The 18,457-nt window shown below is 38.7% G+C and overlaps 3 protein-coding genes across 3 annotated transcripts; 1 reads left to right on the top strand and 2 right to left on the bottom strand.

Annotated features, from left to right (window-relative positions):
• Positions 1 to 11,341: 11,341 nt before the first annotated feature.
• On the bottom strand, positions 11,342 to 11,776 carry LOC115816282 (ubiquitin-60S ribosomal protein L40-like). The gene is made up of 2 exons (XM_030779244.1): positions 11,632 to 11,776; positions 11,342 to 11,475 (listed from the first exon to the last, which is right to left on the bottom strand). Exons 1-2 carry the CDS (start codon positions 11,774 to 11,776, stop codon positions 11,342 to 11,344), a joined length of 279 nt encoding a protein of 92 aa, XP_030635104.1.
• Positions 11,777 to 14,533: 2,757 nt separating this feature from the next.
• LOC115816281 (polyubiquitin-like) lies at positions 14,534 to 14,968 on the bottom strand. The gene is made up of 2 exons (XM_030779243.1): positions 14,824 to 14,968; positions 14,534 to 14,667 (listed from the first exon to the last, which is right to left on the bottom strand). The coding sequence occupies exons 1-2, from the start codon at positions 14,966 to 14,968 to the stop codon at positions 14,534 to 14,536; spliced, it is 279 nt and encodes a 92-aa protein (XP_030635103.1).
• A 219-nt stretch (positions 14,969 to 15,187) lies between these two features.
• On the top strand, positions 15,188 to 16,962 carry LOC115817601 (ankyrin repeat and IBR domain-containing protein 1). Its single transcript, XM_030780924.1, has 4 exons — positions 15,188 to 15,272; positions 15,670 to 15,767; positions 16,144 to 16,317; positions 16,513 to 16,962. Exons 1-4 carry the CDS (start codon positions 15,188 to 15,190, stop codon positions 16,960 to 16,962), a joined length of 807 nt encoding a protein of 268 aa, XP_030636784.1.
• Positions 16,963 to 18,457: the final 1,495 nt, after the last annotated feature.

The following is an 18,457-nucleotide window of genomic DNA, read 5'->3' as shown; positions in this document are numbered from 1 at the left end:
CTAAGTACACATATACCATGTTTACCACAGTGAAAACAAATGAGTTTATGTAGGCAAAGACAGTTATAGGACTACACATGCGGCTTGTCCCTCTGACATCGATAAATTGTGAAACGGCTGTAGTGTGGGTTAGACCTGTGTTTGAAAATACTGTATACAGCACTATTTTCCATTCACTTGGTATCACGTTATTCTTGCCCATCTGAATAACTACAGATTATTCCTCTGGAGCATAACATCATGTTAAACAATTTATATGTAAAAAATTATTCCTCATGCTTCCTGAACCACTCTTTCACAATTTGAGCTCAGTGAATCTTGATACTGTTGTCATGGAATGTGCCCATGCCATCAGGGAATATGTAATCCACTGATGGGATAACCTGTTCATTCAGTACATTCAGGTTGACTTCATTTTATTGCCACATATCGTTGCTGAGCCTAGATCTGACATATTGAAGCAACCCCAGATCATAACACTGCCTTCAGAGGCTCCAAATTCAAACAGCGACTTTTTTTTTTTGGCCAAGCAGTGTAGTTTGCACAGTTTGCATCAAATATTTAAACATTTCAGATGTTACAGAGTGAAAAATTATATTTAAGATAAATTTAGACTCCTTTAATCTTACCCCCTATTTGGTCTTTTTGAGGAAGTGACACCTGCTGAAATAAAACACATATTTTACATTTGAAAAACATAACATGATCAATATTAAGTGTTACGTATTACATATAAATAACAAATACACACCATAGTCATTATTCTTTGTCGTGTGTTGATTGACAGGAAAGATTACCAGTATGATCATTACTAAAATGTTTTATTTATTGTGGTGTGTCTCTGGACCAGTACATTTCCAGATTTGATATAATACTTTATTTATCACAGTTTACAGTGATGAAGAAAAGTACAGCCTCGTCTGAAAAAGAGCTTCAGAGTATTCCAGATCCTGACTTTCTCACCTGACTTTCTAATTCTTCTGGTTGTTTTCTGTGTCCGCTGTCATTTAAGTGTGTCTGGGTATCAAAAACCTCCTTATCACCTGATGATGGAGCTGCCTCTGTAGACATTCCAACACAAATTATACTTCATGAAAGCTCTGGTATAAACTTCTGGTATAGCCCATTCTCTCTGAATGTGTCACACTAAATGTTTTTCTAGACAAATTTGACCAAGAATGTGTGATTTATAAATCATACATTTGTACAAATCATAAATATTTTTATCAACATAGCATGACCACTTTCTTGTGAATCTTTTAAACGTGTGTCTCTGGGCTTCCATTGTGCAACATGTTACACAGCTTCACCATGTTGAAAATGGTAACTTCTGGCTATTTGTACAATTGCCTCAGAAAAATACACTTACACATTCTCATTGTCAGTTTATTGTGGCAATTTCTTTTTTTAAGAACATGTCACTCACTTTTGCCCTCATCTTCTGTCAGGCTTTTTTGTGGGTGCTCAATCTGTGAAAACAAAATTCATTAGATTTTTGCCCTAAACTTCATTTTGCTCCAAACTCCAAACAACTAGTTATCAGAAAAGATTAGCAAAATGAATAATTGATTTCCGTATCAAAACTTGTTCATGTGCCAATAGAACTGTGGCAGTACAGCTCTAGAGCATGATATAAAACACAAGAATGACTTTTCTGTACATATAACATACTCTAAGTTACATTTAGGATCAAGACTGCCTCACCTGTACACTGACCTCTATGTGAGTCTCAGTGGGTATTGGAGAGGCTTCTGCAGATTGTTTTGCATTTTCTACAACATCTAAACATTGGAAAATAACAAAAAAAAACCCCCATCAACAACAAAACTAGCACATTTATTAAAATATTTGAATGATGTGTATCTTACACCTGTATTTCTGGGTTCCCAGTGTCTACTGTTGTACAAATTGTCAATATGTCTAAGGGTTGTAGCTTGGGATGAATTCTGTATTTTCCCTCATTTCACAAAAAACCTCTGGTTCCATCTTTCAGTAGAGGTTACATTTTTCCATGCTCAACAAAGTTAACACTATAGATTTGATCAGATTTTGTATCTGGGCAAACAAAATGTCCATTCATAAACTATAAACTCCATTTTCAAAAGCAGTTCAATTTCTTTCATCCTTACTTTCTGTTTGGTCTTTTTCAAACTGTCCCACCTGTGAAAAACAAACAAAGGTCATCTGGATTCATTATCTTAGTAGAGTTACTTCTTTCTCATATGAATTCCAAACTGAGCACTGTGTTGGTTAGGGATTACAAACCTGAATATTATTTAAACTTATTTTTGTCCACATAACCACAACAAAACGTATCCACTACACAACAAGATGAATGACATTATGAGACCAGCTTAGTTGAGCCAGTTGAGTCCTTACTTTGCTTTCTGGTTCTGTTCCCTCATCTTTTTGGATAGGATTTTCTGGGCATGTCTGGAAATTGCTTTCCACATCATCGTTGAGGGGGGGTGTCACACTTGTAACTGAAAGAGCATGAATTAGACTTTTCTAGTGATGATTCTGACGATTCTTTTACAGCTCTAGTCAAGTCATATTTGTAAAAATTGCTCGAGATGAGTTGGATGAAGAATGTTGTTCAGAATCAAACGTCATGCATATATTTTCATGTTCTATTCCTTTGAGATAAAAAGCAATCATGCAAATCATGTAGTCATGAGGATAAGTAGTACTTTTTTCGATACAATGTCAATTACTAATATTATTTTGCAATTTTCATAAGTACAGAGAAGTGCTTAATTACTCTTAAAATGCTTAATGTGTGGAGATTTTTTTCTGTTTTGATGAACAAATCATTCATTTTTGCCCTCACCTTCTGATAGGTCTTTTTGTGCTGACTCAGCCTGCGAAAATGAAATCGAGTGCATTTGGAATATTTTCTGTTTATTATGGCTGAAGTATGTGGGATGTCAAAAACAGTTAGCAAGTTGAGTTCCATCGGAAATTCTTTTCCCATTTCTCACCTGCCTTTCCGGATCGGTGAGGAGCTCTTGGTGTACATGACTATTTAAACATGCCTTACTGGGTGAGGGAGTTGTTTCTGTTGATACAAGAACAAAATTACTTGACATCCCAGACACAACCCCAATGATTGCATAATCAAACAAACAAACAAACAAACAAAAAACCTTTTAATATGTTGAGCAGTTTTTACAGTGTGCATTCCCATCAGAGTGACTGGATGCCATTTATCACCTAATCATAGCCACTAGATGAGGAAGTTACCTGTGTAAAAACTGTTCTAGTAACTTTTTTGTGATTCTTCTTCTCTCTGATTTGGTCATACTTGATCAACTAGCTCTTTGTTCAAGTTGTTAGACACTGTCATCACACATCTATTTTTATAATCATTAATTTAATCATGAATTTATTAAACAGCGAAACAAGACAGCCAAAGATTATGCCATTTGAACTGGTGTCACCAGTGTCTGTCAGTTACTGTACACAGTCTTATGTCCAAATGTCCAAGTCAAAAACAGCTACACTTTGATGTTTTAGAAACCGTCGTAGCTCCAGAAATATCCTGAACACATACAATCATTTTTTCACCTCCTGAAAATGTTTTCTGTTGTCACTTTGATCTCTTTCATTCTTACCTCTTGACAGGTTATTTTCAGGCTGCACCACCTGAGAAAATGAAACAAAGTCCATGTGGAGTCGTTGCATTTCTGGAGTTATAACATCTTGATTTGAATTGTAAACCAGCCAGTTATCAGAAGGAATCACCAAGACAGGCATTATTTATAAGCATACTATGCACTGATTTCTGTCCCTATCATTGCCCAGAACATGACTATTATACAACATAAAACAATGTGGAGATGATGATTTAATATACAAAATATTCTACCGTATCAAGGTAAGATCTATGATGTTGTGGACCCAGTATATCTTACCTCGCTGTCTGATTTTGCTGGATGGTCTTTTTGGACAGTGTCTTCAGTGTGTATCCCCAGATTATGTACCACTTTAATATGGTCAGTGAGAGGGTGAGTCACATTTATAAGTGAATGAATGTTATGGTGATGTTTTTAATGAATTTTGTAACTCATTAATCCGTCTTTGACAAATTCCGTAAATTCATCAAAGAACTTTGTATTTATGCAAACATAATTTATACGAACATAATCCATAAAATACTTTCTAAGAGCAGTTCATTCATTTCATTTCATTTCATCCTTACCCTCCGGTTGGTCTTTTTCAGGCTGCCTCACCTAAAAATAATATGAAGTTTATCTGGTGTTATCCCTTTAATGGAGATACTTCTTATGACCACTTATTACTTTTTATTATTACCTTCTGTCCATATCAACAAAACAAAAACAATACTATAAAAACAAGCTCCATAAACTTGTATACCTAGCAAATACTCACCTCACTTTGTGAGTCTTCTGGGTGTTCTTGCTCAGCACCTGTGCGCGGCTCCAGACCATTTTCCACATGATCACGGTCAGTGGAGGAATGAATTGACCCAACGTCTAAAAGCACAGGAATAAAGGATTTCAAAACCTACACAACTAAACCTTTCAGCTGCTGTTGCAGTTTGTTTGGGACTGAAACTATGTATTTTTGTTACTTGAACATTGCTGGTGATTCCTGTGATTGCTAATGGTTTCAACGTTTCAGTGGTTGATTTTACTGTGTTTTGATGCTTGTAGGATGTTTCATCAGAGAACTTTACCTGACTGTGCCTTTGGCCCCCTAGAATCGTCCACGTCTTCAGGACTGTGTTTCCTTTTCCTGCTCTCTGAGATGGGAGGGGGAGCTTCACTGGTATCAAGGTCTGCCTCTGTCAAATCAAGGTTACAGTGTATCAGTCAATGGATAAGTGTGAACAGTGTAATGAACATAGCAGGAATGTGAACTGATCTTACTTTTCTGGTACATGAGTATGTAAGCATGCCTGGAGCTGAAAAATAAGAGATAGGCAGGCATTTACATCAATATGTTCAAACAAACAAACACGGAGAACACTGAGTGACTAACATGGTTAAGGCATGGCCACCAAGTGCAGTGGTGCATCCTGGATCATTTCACAGTTTAAATCAAAGCTAGACCACACATGGCAGGAGTGTCAACGGGTAAAACGCAACTCAAGAAACTGGGTGAATTTGCCATGTTCCCTTGGTTGAGTGTGTCAGCCAGGATCATTCTCCCTCTCCCTCCTCATTGATGGTCAATAACTGTTAGAGTCCTGTGTAGGTATGATTACTATTGCATGAATAGTGCTCTCCTACGCTACTGCACAATATTTGACAACTCATCTGACAGTAGGTAAGGCCTGAAATGTGAAAAAGAAGCATGCAATAGGCTTACTCTAAGAGCAGGCTTGAGAGAGATTGTATATGACAGGACATTAAAACTGGAGAGAAAATGAGGGAAGTGAGAAATAACAATTCTAAACTTCACAAAACCTATTTTTCCGGTTTCTGCTCAGTCTGGAGTTGCCATTTATCTGCACTTGTGTTCATAGCAACACAGATATCAACCTTCTACCACTAAGCGTGAGGCAAGGTGGCTGAGTGGTTAAGGTGACAGACTTCTAAGTTAGTGTGCCCTGCCTGCATAGGTTCAAGTCCCATCCTAGCATGGAGATGTTCCTTTCTTTAGATGGTGTGATGAATAAGTCTGTTGCTGCACAAAAAGAGGTCCTGGGATCAAATCTGTCTGTGGGTTAACAGCTACCCATAAATAGTGAGGATGGGTGACATGCAGAGGACAAACTTCCTGTGGATCAATAAAATGTAACTTGAACTTAAGGAGAACACAGTTTACCTAATTCCACTTGCAGTTATGTAAGCACAGGACTGGCACTGACACATCACCAAAGAGAAAGAATAGTACTGATATCACACTCCTCCTTGGAGGAGGTAAGCAACCAATTGCATTAACAACAATTTGATGAAAAATAATCACAGATTCATGACACCTCATAGTGATACAGTGCCTTAACCAGTTGACCAACTCAAATGTCTCAAGATTTACACCAGTTCCAAAATCTTTGTAATACTTCAGGTACCTTTTCAGGGAGGTCTCTGCATCCTACAAAAGAACACAGAACAAAAACAAAGTTACTGTTGGCTCAAAAAATAAAAGATAAAAAGAAAGTCAAAATCCACATAACTATAATTATGACTTCATCACCTTTTCATGAACTTGACTGTCATCAAAACAGTACCACTTGCTATCTTTAGATGATCTAATGAGGGCATTGTAGTGTCCACCTGTGCGTTCGCCACTGTGGTTGATGACAGCAAATAGCTCGTACGGGCAATTCTGAGGATAGAAAATCATCCATTTTAAGGAATGAAGAGGCAACATTCGAGTAATGGAAAAATTAAGCTTATACTAGCTTTATCAGAGAGGGCGATATCAACGGGAATTTATAGGTGGGTGTTTTGTGACAGAGCACACCGTACCTGAACCGGCAGGCTGAGTGGCACATGTGTAGAGCAATGATTTTTCACATAGCTCATTTGCATGTAGTCAAAGTAAAATCTCTTCAAGTGCAGGGTCAGTATTGTTGGATGTTCTTGTATTTCATATCTCTAAATCATAGAGAAAAAAAGATAAATCAGGACTGTTAGAGAAAGCAAGCTTCTAATTTACTAAAATTGTGTGGGTTGTCATTTCAATCTGTGATGACTGGACATCTTAAAAAATGTGTTCATTGGAACCTGAGATTTTAGATCAAATGTTAAATAGCACTGCATCTCAGGGATGCTAAATACAACTCAGGATGAAACACTCACAGTTTCCGTGTCTCTTTTTTCGTCACAGACATCACAATACATTTGATCATCATCTTTGAGGTGTGAAGGTTTAAAAAAGGCTTCCAGGCCCTGTTCCTGAAATCACATGAGAAGACAGAGTTATAGTTCCTTCGAGAGAAAATGTCATTTTTGATTTTTCACATCCTGTGATTTTCATCCTTTGCTCCAGATGAGGATTTGTGATAGAGTGACCTAAGATCATTATCTGAATGTAATGAAATGAAAAGAAATTGGGAAAGTTCTTACCACACTGTAATTCTCATTGTTTTTAACTTCAATGGGGAGAGGAATAGTGATGAATGTGCTTTTCTCTTCGTTTTTGTGTTTTTCGTCACACATTAATATGTTCGCCATCTTTCCCTCAAAGACCTGGACCAAAATACACAAGATGATCAATCAAATTCTCTGTGTGATGATATGAAGGTTGGATTTTTTTGGGGATTTTTTTTTTATCACCACAGAAATATGTAAGTTTGCTTTTAAAACAAAATTTGCAGTTACTGAAAACTGGATGAATGCGATAAAATCTGTAGAAAACACAAAGTGAGTTTAATCATTAGGCCCTGAATCATAGACATTACCTTGGATACATCTGCATCAACTGCTTTAACAATTTTCTGAAAGTACTCCATAGCATCTTGCTGTTCATAAACTTGTAGAGCAACAAAACAGAACAAACCTTTGAACAAACATTCAAACAATCCTTTTTGACAATGACATTTCTATAATATTTATAATAATTATATAATAATTATTACAATACAAGGATATACTGAATGAACGAAAATAGCATACCACTGCGGATTTTTAAACTGTTAAGAATGTCCTCGCCGATGTCGACAGCGTGCATGGAGTCATGACTACTTAACTTCTTAAACAGCTTTTTTAACTGAAGTAGCAGACTGTTTTCCCCATGGTCCTTTGGACTTTGCTCAAACCTGAAGAAAACAATTATACTAACATAAGAACAGGCTGCACTGATATGCATACGAATATTATTGAGGAAAAAATCAGAGTGACAGATATGTAGTAACGTTTTGGCTTTAAATGGACAACATGGGACTTTTACCTCTCCACTTCTTCTCTGAATTCCTTTGTCATGAAGAGACATTGCAACACTGAGTTCAAATAACAGGTTGCGCCTCGATTTTTCAGGCCTTTATACATGATTGTCTGACCTGTGTGAGAGTGGGTGATTTCATTTTAAATAAACAAATGACAGCAAATAAGATTACACAACTAAACGACATAAAAAATAGCTCTTATAACATGATTATGTTTACAAATAGAGAGTAATTTTATTCATCCTATCAAATATTGGGCTTTAACATTAAGAAATGTTATTATTTGTAAATAATCTTCTGCTTGTATTGACCAGAATCCTCCTCTAAATAAACAAACAAGTGAAAAATAACGTAGCTTCAATAATCCCTGCATATTAATCACGTAACATTGTCTGTATGGACCTGTTAAAGAGTTCATTATGCATGGCTTCTCCAGAGATTAATGAGTTCATTGCAAATAAATAAAAGCACACGCACACGCGCGCGCGAGCGTGCATACAAACCTACCGAGGCAGATGTTTCCCTGTCTCTTTAATTTTGCGTCACCTAGGACATTTGTTAAACGCGTGGCAGTCATACGGGTAGATTACTAACAAATCAAATTTCAGAAAGCTAGAGAGTAGCTTCGTAAAGGTAAGAGCTCTGCTGAAACTTAAATTTGCTGAGGTTTCATCATAACTCTCCAGCGATTTTATGATCTGAGAAACCTATGCAAAAAAACAAACAAACAAAAAAAACCCACCTGCCTTAAATTCCGACTCTAATGCCGAAGGCAGGCGCGCTTGTTTCATGTCACACCATCTTCCTTTGACAGAGGTTGTATACTTGGAGAAAAGTTGATATACGTAAATCTTTATATAAGCCCGCACATAAGCCCATAAGGACATATTCAATCATAAAACGGGGGTGCTAAGTACACATATACCATGTTTACCACAGTGAAAACAAATGAGTTTATGTAGGCAAAGACAGTTATAGGACTACTCATGCGGCTTGTCCCTCTGACATCGATAAATTGTGAAACGGCTGTAGTGTGGGTTAGACCTGTATACAACACTATTTTGCATTCACTTGGTATCACGTTATTCTTGCCCATCTGAATAACTACAGATTATTCCTGTCATTGCAGGAGCATAACATCATGTTAAACAGGTTGTCGGCCATTCACTGAGGAGTACAATACTTACCCCCCACGCTTACAGCCAGCGGTGAATGACGAAGATCAATTAACTCTCACTGGTTTTGTCAATGGAACACAACCTGTTCGAGGTTGAGAAAATGTAAACGCATCAGCTCTCTCGACTTTTAACGCATGCATATTAATTTAACTGGAATTCTGTAAATGTTTCGCTAAGGACGTACGCACCACAGAATGCTGTGAACACTTGGGGTACTGGAACACTCTTTAACATTCCCAGAACGAAAAGAAAAGATTACCAGTCATCACCACGCCAGTAAAAGGGAGAGGTACGCGGAAGATAAGCTACAGTTCATTTTGAATTCACACAGAACAGGCTGAAAGTGTTCTTTCGCTTTCATTTCGGTTGACATGAAACATTATGGAAATCGTTTCCAAGTGACCACATTTTGTTTGGTTTCTCGAGACTGAAAAGGCTTCAAAATGTGCACAGTGTGGACGCACTGCCAAACCGGAAGCGCCACTATTGGGAAACGAACCGTAATAATGGTGGAGGGGTTTCATACCCTAATTATAGCCTATACCTATATCCTCGTGTACACATATACCCTAAGCAACAGTTGTCCCCGTCAAAAGCCGACCGCCCCCTTTCCTCAGCGTCGTGCAGTGTGTGTGCCAATAACAGGGAATCTCTGCTAAATTTAACATACGCTTGAACAGGTTCTCACCTGATTCCAGCCTGGAATCACGTGGTATAAGTTGCTTGCAGACTGACAAATATCCCACCATTTGCACAAATAAGAGTGGAAAATAGATCGAAATGTCAGCGTGATGAATGAATGACAGAGTGTGAATTATACAATGAGGGGGGGGGGCAACTTTTTCTTTAGGGCCGTATAGCATAGGATATATAAATGTTTCGACCCCCCCCCCCCCCCCCCCCAACTCTTCAATATAAAAGATGCCCTCAAACATTAATTTAGTGCTGATTTGTGGGAAACGGTTAAGAACATCGGGCGTGCTTCACGAGGCTCTGTTCGCTTTAAGGAAAGATCTTTGGTCATTTAAGTGAAACAGATAAATATGTCTTGACGAAGTTAAGTTTGAGCGGAGACCATTTTTACTTCCCTATTGGACTTTACTACCTTAGCACTGCATAAAATTGCATTCATAACAGTCATAACTTCGACCCTTACCCCAAACCAAACCCTGCGTGCGCATGAACACGAGCAACATATGTATTTGACAGTTTGTCAGACCACTTGTCAACGACCGGTAATCAGGTCATTCTGCCCTACAGTAAAATAATATCAGTCCTTACAAGTTGCCAGTAAATGGGCGAGCCACATGGAACAGGAAATGCTTTGATACATCGGGGTATAAAGTAATCTTTTTACTTTCACTTTCAATTAGAAGCATAGTATCAACTACACAGCTTCCGAAATGGCGAGAAAGGCAAATATGTCCTTCGGTATTAAATTTAGTGTCCATCACAACACACTATTGAAACTATTTGACCGATATTATCACGCACTCACTCACATACATGGCCAAGAGTAACACAAATGGGTCAGACGCTCGCTCCTCATGGAATTTTACTTTCCTTTTACTTTCACTTAAATGTTGGTTACATTCACATTTGTAAACAGCGTCCTATTCAAGCTCTCTGTAACCAATGGTAAACATTTCTCAAAACTGAAACTCCCTCCCCCCCTTATTTTTTTGCGAAAGTGTCAATGCTCGTTACAAATGATGCACAGCGAATTATGTTCTTCCATATTTTTACTGAAATATGTTTTTAATTCCAGTTGTTTGTCTCAACTGACCATCACGTGAGACCGGGAACAGAGATAGTGTTATTCATTAATCAAGGACTTTATAATTATTCAAAATCCCATTAAGTATTTTAACCTGTGTCCAGATTGGTCAATCAGGACATGCTAAAAGACGAAGAAGCGAAATCTCTTGCCAACACGAGGGAGTGTAACAATGTTTAGATCAGCCGCAGTCAAGAGGAGAATGACCGTGCACAGTTGCATGTTAGTGATCGTACCATGGGACGTTTGAACAGTAAAGGGCATTAACAGATACATTTAATAGATAAAATGAATGTCCCTGGCGAGCCTGAATAATGACTGCAAACTTATCTCAGACTTCTAATACATTAGCCCGTGAAAATCCCATAACATTTGGGAACAGCATTATTGACCTTCAGCTCAGTCCTAACACCCTTGCATTCATTAACATTTAAAGAGAATGACATTAAATTTATTGTCATTGATGTTGTTCATAGGCCTAGCTGTCCCTCATTTATGGAATTTTGCACGACAAATCATCACGGTGGCTCCTTAGACGACACCCCCCGGCAGCCGCAGGACAAGGAAGATGGTCGAACGGTCCTTGATCTCATGATCCGAGAACTTGTCTGCGTCGTCCAGCTGTCCATCCGCAAACAACAGCCTCATTAAAGACAAATCATTACCTGTCCATGGTGGGAAAATATACACATGTGAACCTTGGAAATCAAATATGATCTGCATCTAAAGCTGGCGGATAGTACATGCATCAACGACTTAATTCATGCAACTGACACAAAGCTTGCGCCCAAATACTTGATTATTCCAACACTCTCAAATACCTGAATTCCATGGTAATTTTTCTGAAAGTTTCTTCTTGAACTCTAAAACTGTCGTGTTGTTGAATTCCACCTCGGAGTGTGCAACATCGACAGTTTTCCTCTCCCCCGTTAATCCCACAACGAAAACTTGATAGATTTTCCCCATGTCTCCCGTGCGAATTTCGCAGTACAGTTCAATCTGGTGTGACTACTTTCGTTTGAATTCACTTTTGACACGCGATGTTTTTTTTAACACTGTTGGATGATAAGAGAACATATGACTTTCAGGAGTAGGCTATGAAAGTGAAAACATAACGACCAGCACACAAAACTCCTGTCAAAAATATTCACACTCACTTTATCTCCGACGAGAGTGCACCTGTGGCAGCAATGACGGAGCATTCTCTTAAATTTGTTACAAGACCTGATGACATAAGCATGTATCGACTGTAAGAACGTTTGATCGTTTTTATAGTGTTTTCAGTTATTTATGTGGACATGCATCGAATCAGCTGGTAACAGGTTAGAGGTAAACTATGGATCTAGCTAGTTCTTGTGTGCTGTCACTTTTTATGAACAAAATCCCAATATCACTCGTTCTTGTTCACGTTGCAATATTCTGTTCAGCACTGGATGATAACCCAAAGACCCTGAGGGTTGAGATGTCATGTGGCCAGGGTATGTAGTCTACAATAGGGTATGTAGTCTATTTCAAATGATGTTTTAATGACACGCACAGTGGATTGTGTGTGTGTGTGTGTGTGTGTGTGTGTGTGTTTGTGTGTGACAGAGAAAGAGAGAGAAAGTGCTGAAAGTTTTCTTTGGCTTTCACTTAGGATACAGAAGAGTTTTTATTTATAATTCATAGCGACTTCTTGAAACTGCTTTATCCAAACACTGATTCAGCTAATTGCTGTTCTTTTTAGTTTTTGTTTTGTTTACTTTTTTTGTTTTGCTTGTTTGTTTTCTACCAAAGTAAAACTATGGAACACTAAATAAAAGTTGTTCGGTTTCTCGAGACTGAAAAGGCTTCAAAATATGCACAGTGTGGACGCACTGCCAAACCGGAACCGTCACTATTGGGATACGAACCGTAATAATGGTGGAGAGGTTTCATACCCTAATTATAGCCTATACCTATATCCTCGTATGCACATATACCCTAAGCGACAGTTGTCCCCGTCAAAAAGCCGACCTACCCCTTTCTTCTGCGTCCTGCAGTGTGTGTGCCAATAACAGGGAATCTCTGCTAAATTTAACATACGCTTGAACAGGTTCTCACCTGATTCCAAACTGGAATCGTGTGGCATAAGCTGCTTGCAGACTGATAAATGTCGCACAAATAAGAGTGGAAAATAGATCGAAATGTCAGCGTGATGAATGAATGACAGAGTGTGAATTATACAATGGGGGGGGGGCAACTTTTTCTTTAGGGCCGTATAGCATAGGATATATAAATGTTTCGACCCCCCCCACCCCCAACTCTTCAATATAAAAGATGCCCTCAAACATTAATTTAGTGCTGATTTGTGGGAAACGGTTAAGAACATCGGGCGTGATTCACGAGGCTCTGTTCGCTTTAAGGAAAGAACTTTGGTCATTTAAGTGAAACAGATAAATATGTCTTGACGAAGTTAAGTTTGAGCGGAGACCTTTTTAACTTCCCTATTGGACTTTACTACCTTAGCACTGCATAAAATTGCATTTATAACAGTCATAACTTCGACCCTTACCCCAAACCAAACCCTGCGTGCGCATGAACACGAGCAACAGGTGTATTTGACAGTTTTTCAGACCACTTGCCAACGACCGGTAATCAGGTCATTCTGCCCTACAGTAAAATAATATTAGTCCTTATAAGTTGCCAATAAATGGGCGAGCCACATGGAACAGGAAATGCTTTGATACATCGGGTATAACGTAATCTTTTTACTTTCACTTTCAATTAGAAGCATAGTATCAACTACACAGCTTCCGAAATGGCAAGAAAGGCAAATATGTCCTTCGGTATTAAATTTAGTGTCCATCACAACACACTATTGAAACTATTTGACCGATTTTATCACGCACTCACTCACATACATGGCCAAGAGTGAATAACACAAATGAGCAGACGCTCGCTCTTCGTAGAATTTTATTGTCGTTTTACTTTCACTTAAGTGTTGGCTTTGTTCACATTTGTAAACAGCGTCCTATTCATGCTCTCTGTAACGAATGGTAAACATCTATTTCTCAAAACTGCCCCGCCCCCTTATTCTTGTCACTGCTCGTTAGAAATGATGCAGAGCGAATTATGTTCTTCGATATTTTTTAAAATATGTTTTAATTCCAGTTGCTTGTCTCAACTGACCATCACATGACACCGGAAAAAGAAATAGTGTTATTCATTAATCAAGAACTTTATAATTATTCAAAACTCCATTAAGTATTTTTAATCTATGTCCGGATTGGTCAATCAGGACATGCTAAAAGGCAAAGAAGCGGAATCACTTGCCAACACGAGGGAATGTAACAATGTTTTGATCAGTCGCAGTCAAGAGGAGAATGACCGTGCACAGTTGCATACTATCCGTGTACGTACCATTGGACTTTTGAACAGTAAAAGGCATTAACAGAGTATTCCGTGATCACCTCTAAAACTAACACCAGAATATTTCATGGGATAGGCTACTTAAGTAAAATGAATGTCCCTGGAGAACCTGAATAATGACTGCAAACTTATCTCAGACTTCTAATACATTAGCCCGTAAAAATCCCATAACATTCGGGAACAGCATTATTGGCCCTCTGCTCAGTTCTAACACTCAAACATTCATTAACATTTAAAGAGAATGACATTAAATTTATTGTCATTGATGTTCTTCATAGGCCTAGCTGTCCCTCATTTATGGAGTTTTGCGAGACAAATCATTCCGGTGGCTCCTTAGATGACACCCCCCGGCAGCCGCAGGACAAGGAAGATGGTCGAATGGTCCTTGATCTCATGATCCGAGAACTTGTCTGCGTCGTCCAGCTGTTTATCCGCAAACAACAGCCTCATTGAAGACAAATCATCACCTATCCATGGAGGGAAAAGATACACATGTGAGCCCTGGAAATCAAATATGATCTGCATCTAAAGCTGGCAGATATTACATGCATCAACGACTTAATTCATGCAACTAACACAAAGCTTGCGCCCAAATACTTGATTATTCCAACACTCTCAAATACCTGAATTCCCAGGGAATTTTTCTGAAAGTTTCCTCTTGAACTCTAAAACTGTCGTGTTGTTGAATTCCACCTCGGAGTGTGCAACATCGACAGTTTTCTTCTCCCCCTTTATTCCGACAACGAAAACTTGATAGATTTTCCCCATGTCTCCCGTGCGAATTTAGCAGCACAGTTTAATCTGGTGTGACTACTTTCATTTCACTTTTGACACGCGATGTTTTTTTTAACACTGTTGGATGATACGAAAACATGTGACTTCCAGGAGTAGGCTATGAAAGTGAAAACATAACGACCAACACACAAAACGCCTGTCAAGAATATTCACACTCACTTTTTCTCCGACGAAAGCGCACCGGTGGCAGCGATGACGGAGCAACAGGAGGAAAAGAGATATGATCAAAGAGACACAACGCTTAAATTTGTTACAAGACCTGATGACATAAGTATGTATCATTTGTGAGAATATTTGATAGTTTTAATAGTATTTTCAGTTATTTATGTGGAGCATGCATCGAATTAGCTGGTAACAGGTTAGAGGTAAACTATGGATCTAGCTAGCTCTTGTGTTTTTGCCGTAATGAAAAGAATGGAGAAAATATGCGTACACACGAGGGTTAAAATAAATCGTAACTTAGGTTGTTAAGATGGTCACTGTGTAAGTATAGGCTACATTGGGAAAGCATTATGAAACTGAGAGCTAATAATCAGTTCTGAATTGCATAGTGGCGGAATGCACATTTGGTAAAGGGGTGTGGTCCGAAGTCCATCATGAACTAAAGCAAAACTGTCACTATATCATTATGAACAAAATCCCAATTTCACTCGTTGCAATATACTACGCAGCACTGGATGATGACCCAAACACCCTGAGGGCTGAGATGTCATGTGGCCATGCCGTCACACCACAGTCTCTCACCGCCTGGTGTCGCAGTCTGCTGGATCAGGTACGTTAAATTCACATAGACTCATTCAGTGGATACTCTTATCCAAAGCTACAGCTAAACAAACAAATCAGAAATGAAAGAATCTGGGTAAGAGTTTCATTTAGCCGACACTCCGATCAATACAGACTTACTCTGGTGTCAGCAGAGAATCAGCCATGGACGTCCATGCTTGGGGTTTGATCCATACCCTATTAGTATCCAGCCTCTTTTTCAACTTTTCCCCCAGGTTTAGTGCAGTTAGAAACATTAAGATTACTATTCATTTCTGTTTTAAAATGTTGCTTTCTGTCTAAAAATACAGCCTTGCATACAGTGTAAAAATGCACAGGGTCAGAATGTACTGGTAGCATTTATATTTTCCACTTTCTTTTCCTAGGGACAGCACAAGTTCCGGTGTCCTGCACTCATAGAGGACACAATACAGAAATGTAATGCAGAGTGGTCATACCTGGAGGTGCGTAGGCTGGCTGTGTTAACCAGCGATGAACAAAAACACTTTGAGGAAACTGTGGCTGTCCTGGCTGCAGCAGAATACTGTGAATACAACTCGGTGAGTATCACTGTATCTCTTCTTTTATGTCTCATACATTGGGGTGTAATTTTTGTACGAGATACACCAGAAAAAGAGAAGCTGCTCTTATTTGTAGCCATTTAATCTCTCTCCAGTGAAAGTAAAGCCTTTCAGTGTTTAGCTTTAGGAGTCTCCGCTTGTAAAGACTAAACTTTGTGAAAATTTCTTCGAAAGTGCCCAGGCTGTGGCTCATTCGTTGAGAGAGAGGACTTGACCAACCTGTGTGTGCTCTGCACCATCTGCACGGCTGAGAGGGGTAAAACGTACCAGTTCTGCTGGCAGTGCCTGAGAGAGTGGAAGGGTCCAGCTCCTACCGCAAACCGCTGCGAGAACCCGGGCTGCAACAACCCAAACCTCGAAAAGCTGGCCAAGTGTCGTGACGTAATTCTACCAGAGGCCAAAAATATAGTTTGCCCGTCCATGAGGGCTTGCCCTACCTGTGGAAATCTGCTTGAGCATGACACCACGGGGTGTAAAAATGTCATTTGCAACCGCTGTCAGATTGAATTCTGTTTTGTTTGCCTGAAACTTACCCCTGATTGCCTTGAAACAAGCTCATACTATATAGCCTGCTCAGATGGGGTTGCTCCCCGCCAAACATCCATTCCATCCTGGAGAAAATGAACTGTAATATGAGCTGAGCTTAGGAGATGTTATGAAATGTTGTAAGCATTTTACGTGTTTCAAATAAGCAAAATGTTCACACCTGTCATTAAAACTAAACCTGTTTTTGTTTTAGTACTGTATAATCTTTTCTTCCAGTGAAGCCAAGCAGTAGTCTACTGATTTGTTTCTGCACAGCCTTGAATAGCTCAGTGGAGACCTTTGTCTTTATGATGTATGTTTGCCATCTATATCAAATAAATTCAGCATACTCTCATTAATTCTTCTTAATCCTCAAAACAGTTCACTCTTGTGTATTTTTGGTTCCTAAATTACTCATAGTGAATATGTCTATTTGAGGCAGATCGCAACCTGTCGATATACTGTAATCATTTTTGGTTCAATAACAAAAATATAAGTTCTGCTAGAAAGAGGCAGTTGACTCTTATTTGTATAAGGTAAGTTTAATTGAGCTTCACGGCTGACAAAAGTTCAGCCAAATTTAAACCTCAAACCGGTTGGGCTTGTTTACTCACAGAAACTGAAACATAAGCAGAACAAATTCATGCATCACCTCAGGTCTAACTGGAAAGGACCATCCACTGGAAGTCATAAGGGTTTTGTTTCACAAGTTATTACTAATTAAAGCCAAAAGGTATCTGTTTCCCTCCTGTTTATGTGATTAAATTCTCCTGTTTTAAAAATAAAAATGTATGGTAGTTTTTTTGACCAGACTGGCTGCACCCACCCAAACATTAAAAGAATAGCCAACTTGTAAACTGTAGTAAAAACTGTCTCAAAATTATTGTGTTCCCCTGTAAATGAGCTTGTCTTACCTCTGGGAATCTGGTCAAGCACAAGGACCTACAGACTAAAAGAATTTAATATGTAACTGTTGTCATTCTTTACAAATGTAAAATTCACACATATTTGTTTAATAACCAGTGTCCACTTCACAATCTGCTCAGGTAGTGTCAGCCAATATCAAATATCCATCCCATCCAAGAGCAGTCTGGTTTGAAAGTACGACGACAGTGTATGTTACATTCATTTGAAATTAACCCCTGTATTTCTTGAAAACAGTGGAATGGTCTTTCATATCGTCTTCTGAATATTTGTCATGTTATCTTGCCCACTCTCTGTACAGGTATTTGTCGCACCTACACAACCATATGTATCATTTACGGATAACGGATCTATATGGGATGATATATTTGAGTGATTTATATCTCTAACATAACAGCAGTACTTTTATGGCAATGAAAAAATGCAGAAGCTCTGCGTGCACACGAATAATTTATAAAATTGCAGTTCTAAGACGATCAATGTCAAAGCATAGGCTACATGACTAAGCCCTAAGAAAATGAAAGAACTATATGTACAATATATAAGGTCATTAAAATGCATGCAATTCAGCATAAAGCAACAATTCGGAGTTGATCGTGAATTTGAGCTGATCAGTTTTGAATTGCATAGTGATGCAATGTGGAGCTGGTAAATAGCTGTGTTCCAAAGC

The sequence above is a fragment of the Chanos chanos genome, chromosome 7, assembly GCF_902362185.1.
Source record: "Chanos chanos chromosome 7, fChaCha1.1, whole genome shotgun sequence".
In the NCBI taxonomy this organism is placed as follows: domain Eukaryota; kingdom Metazoa; phylum Chordata; class Actinopteri; order Gonorynchiformes; family Chanidae; genus Chanos; species Chanos chanos.
This window is presented reverse-complemented; position numbering and strand designations above follow the sequence as displayed.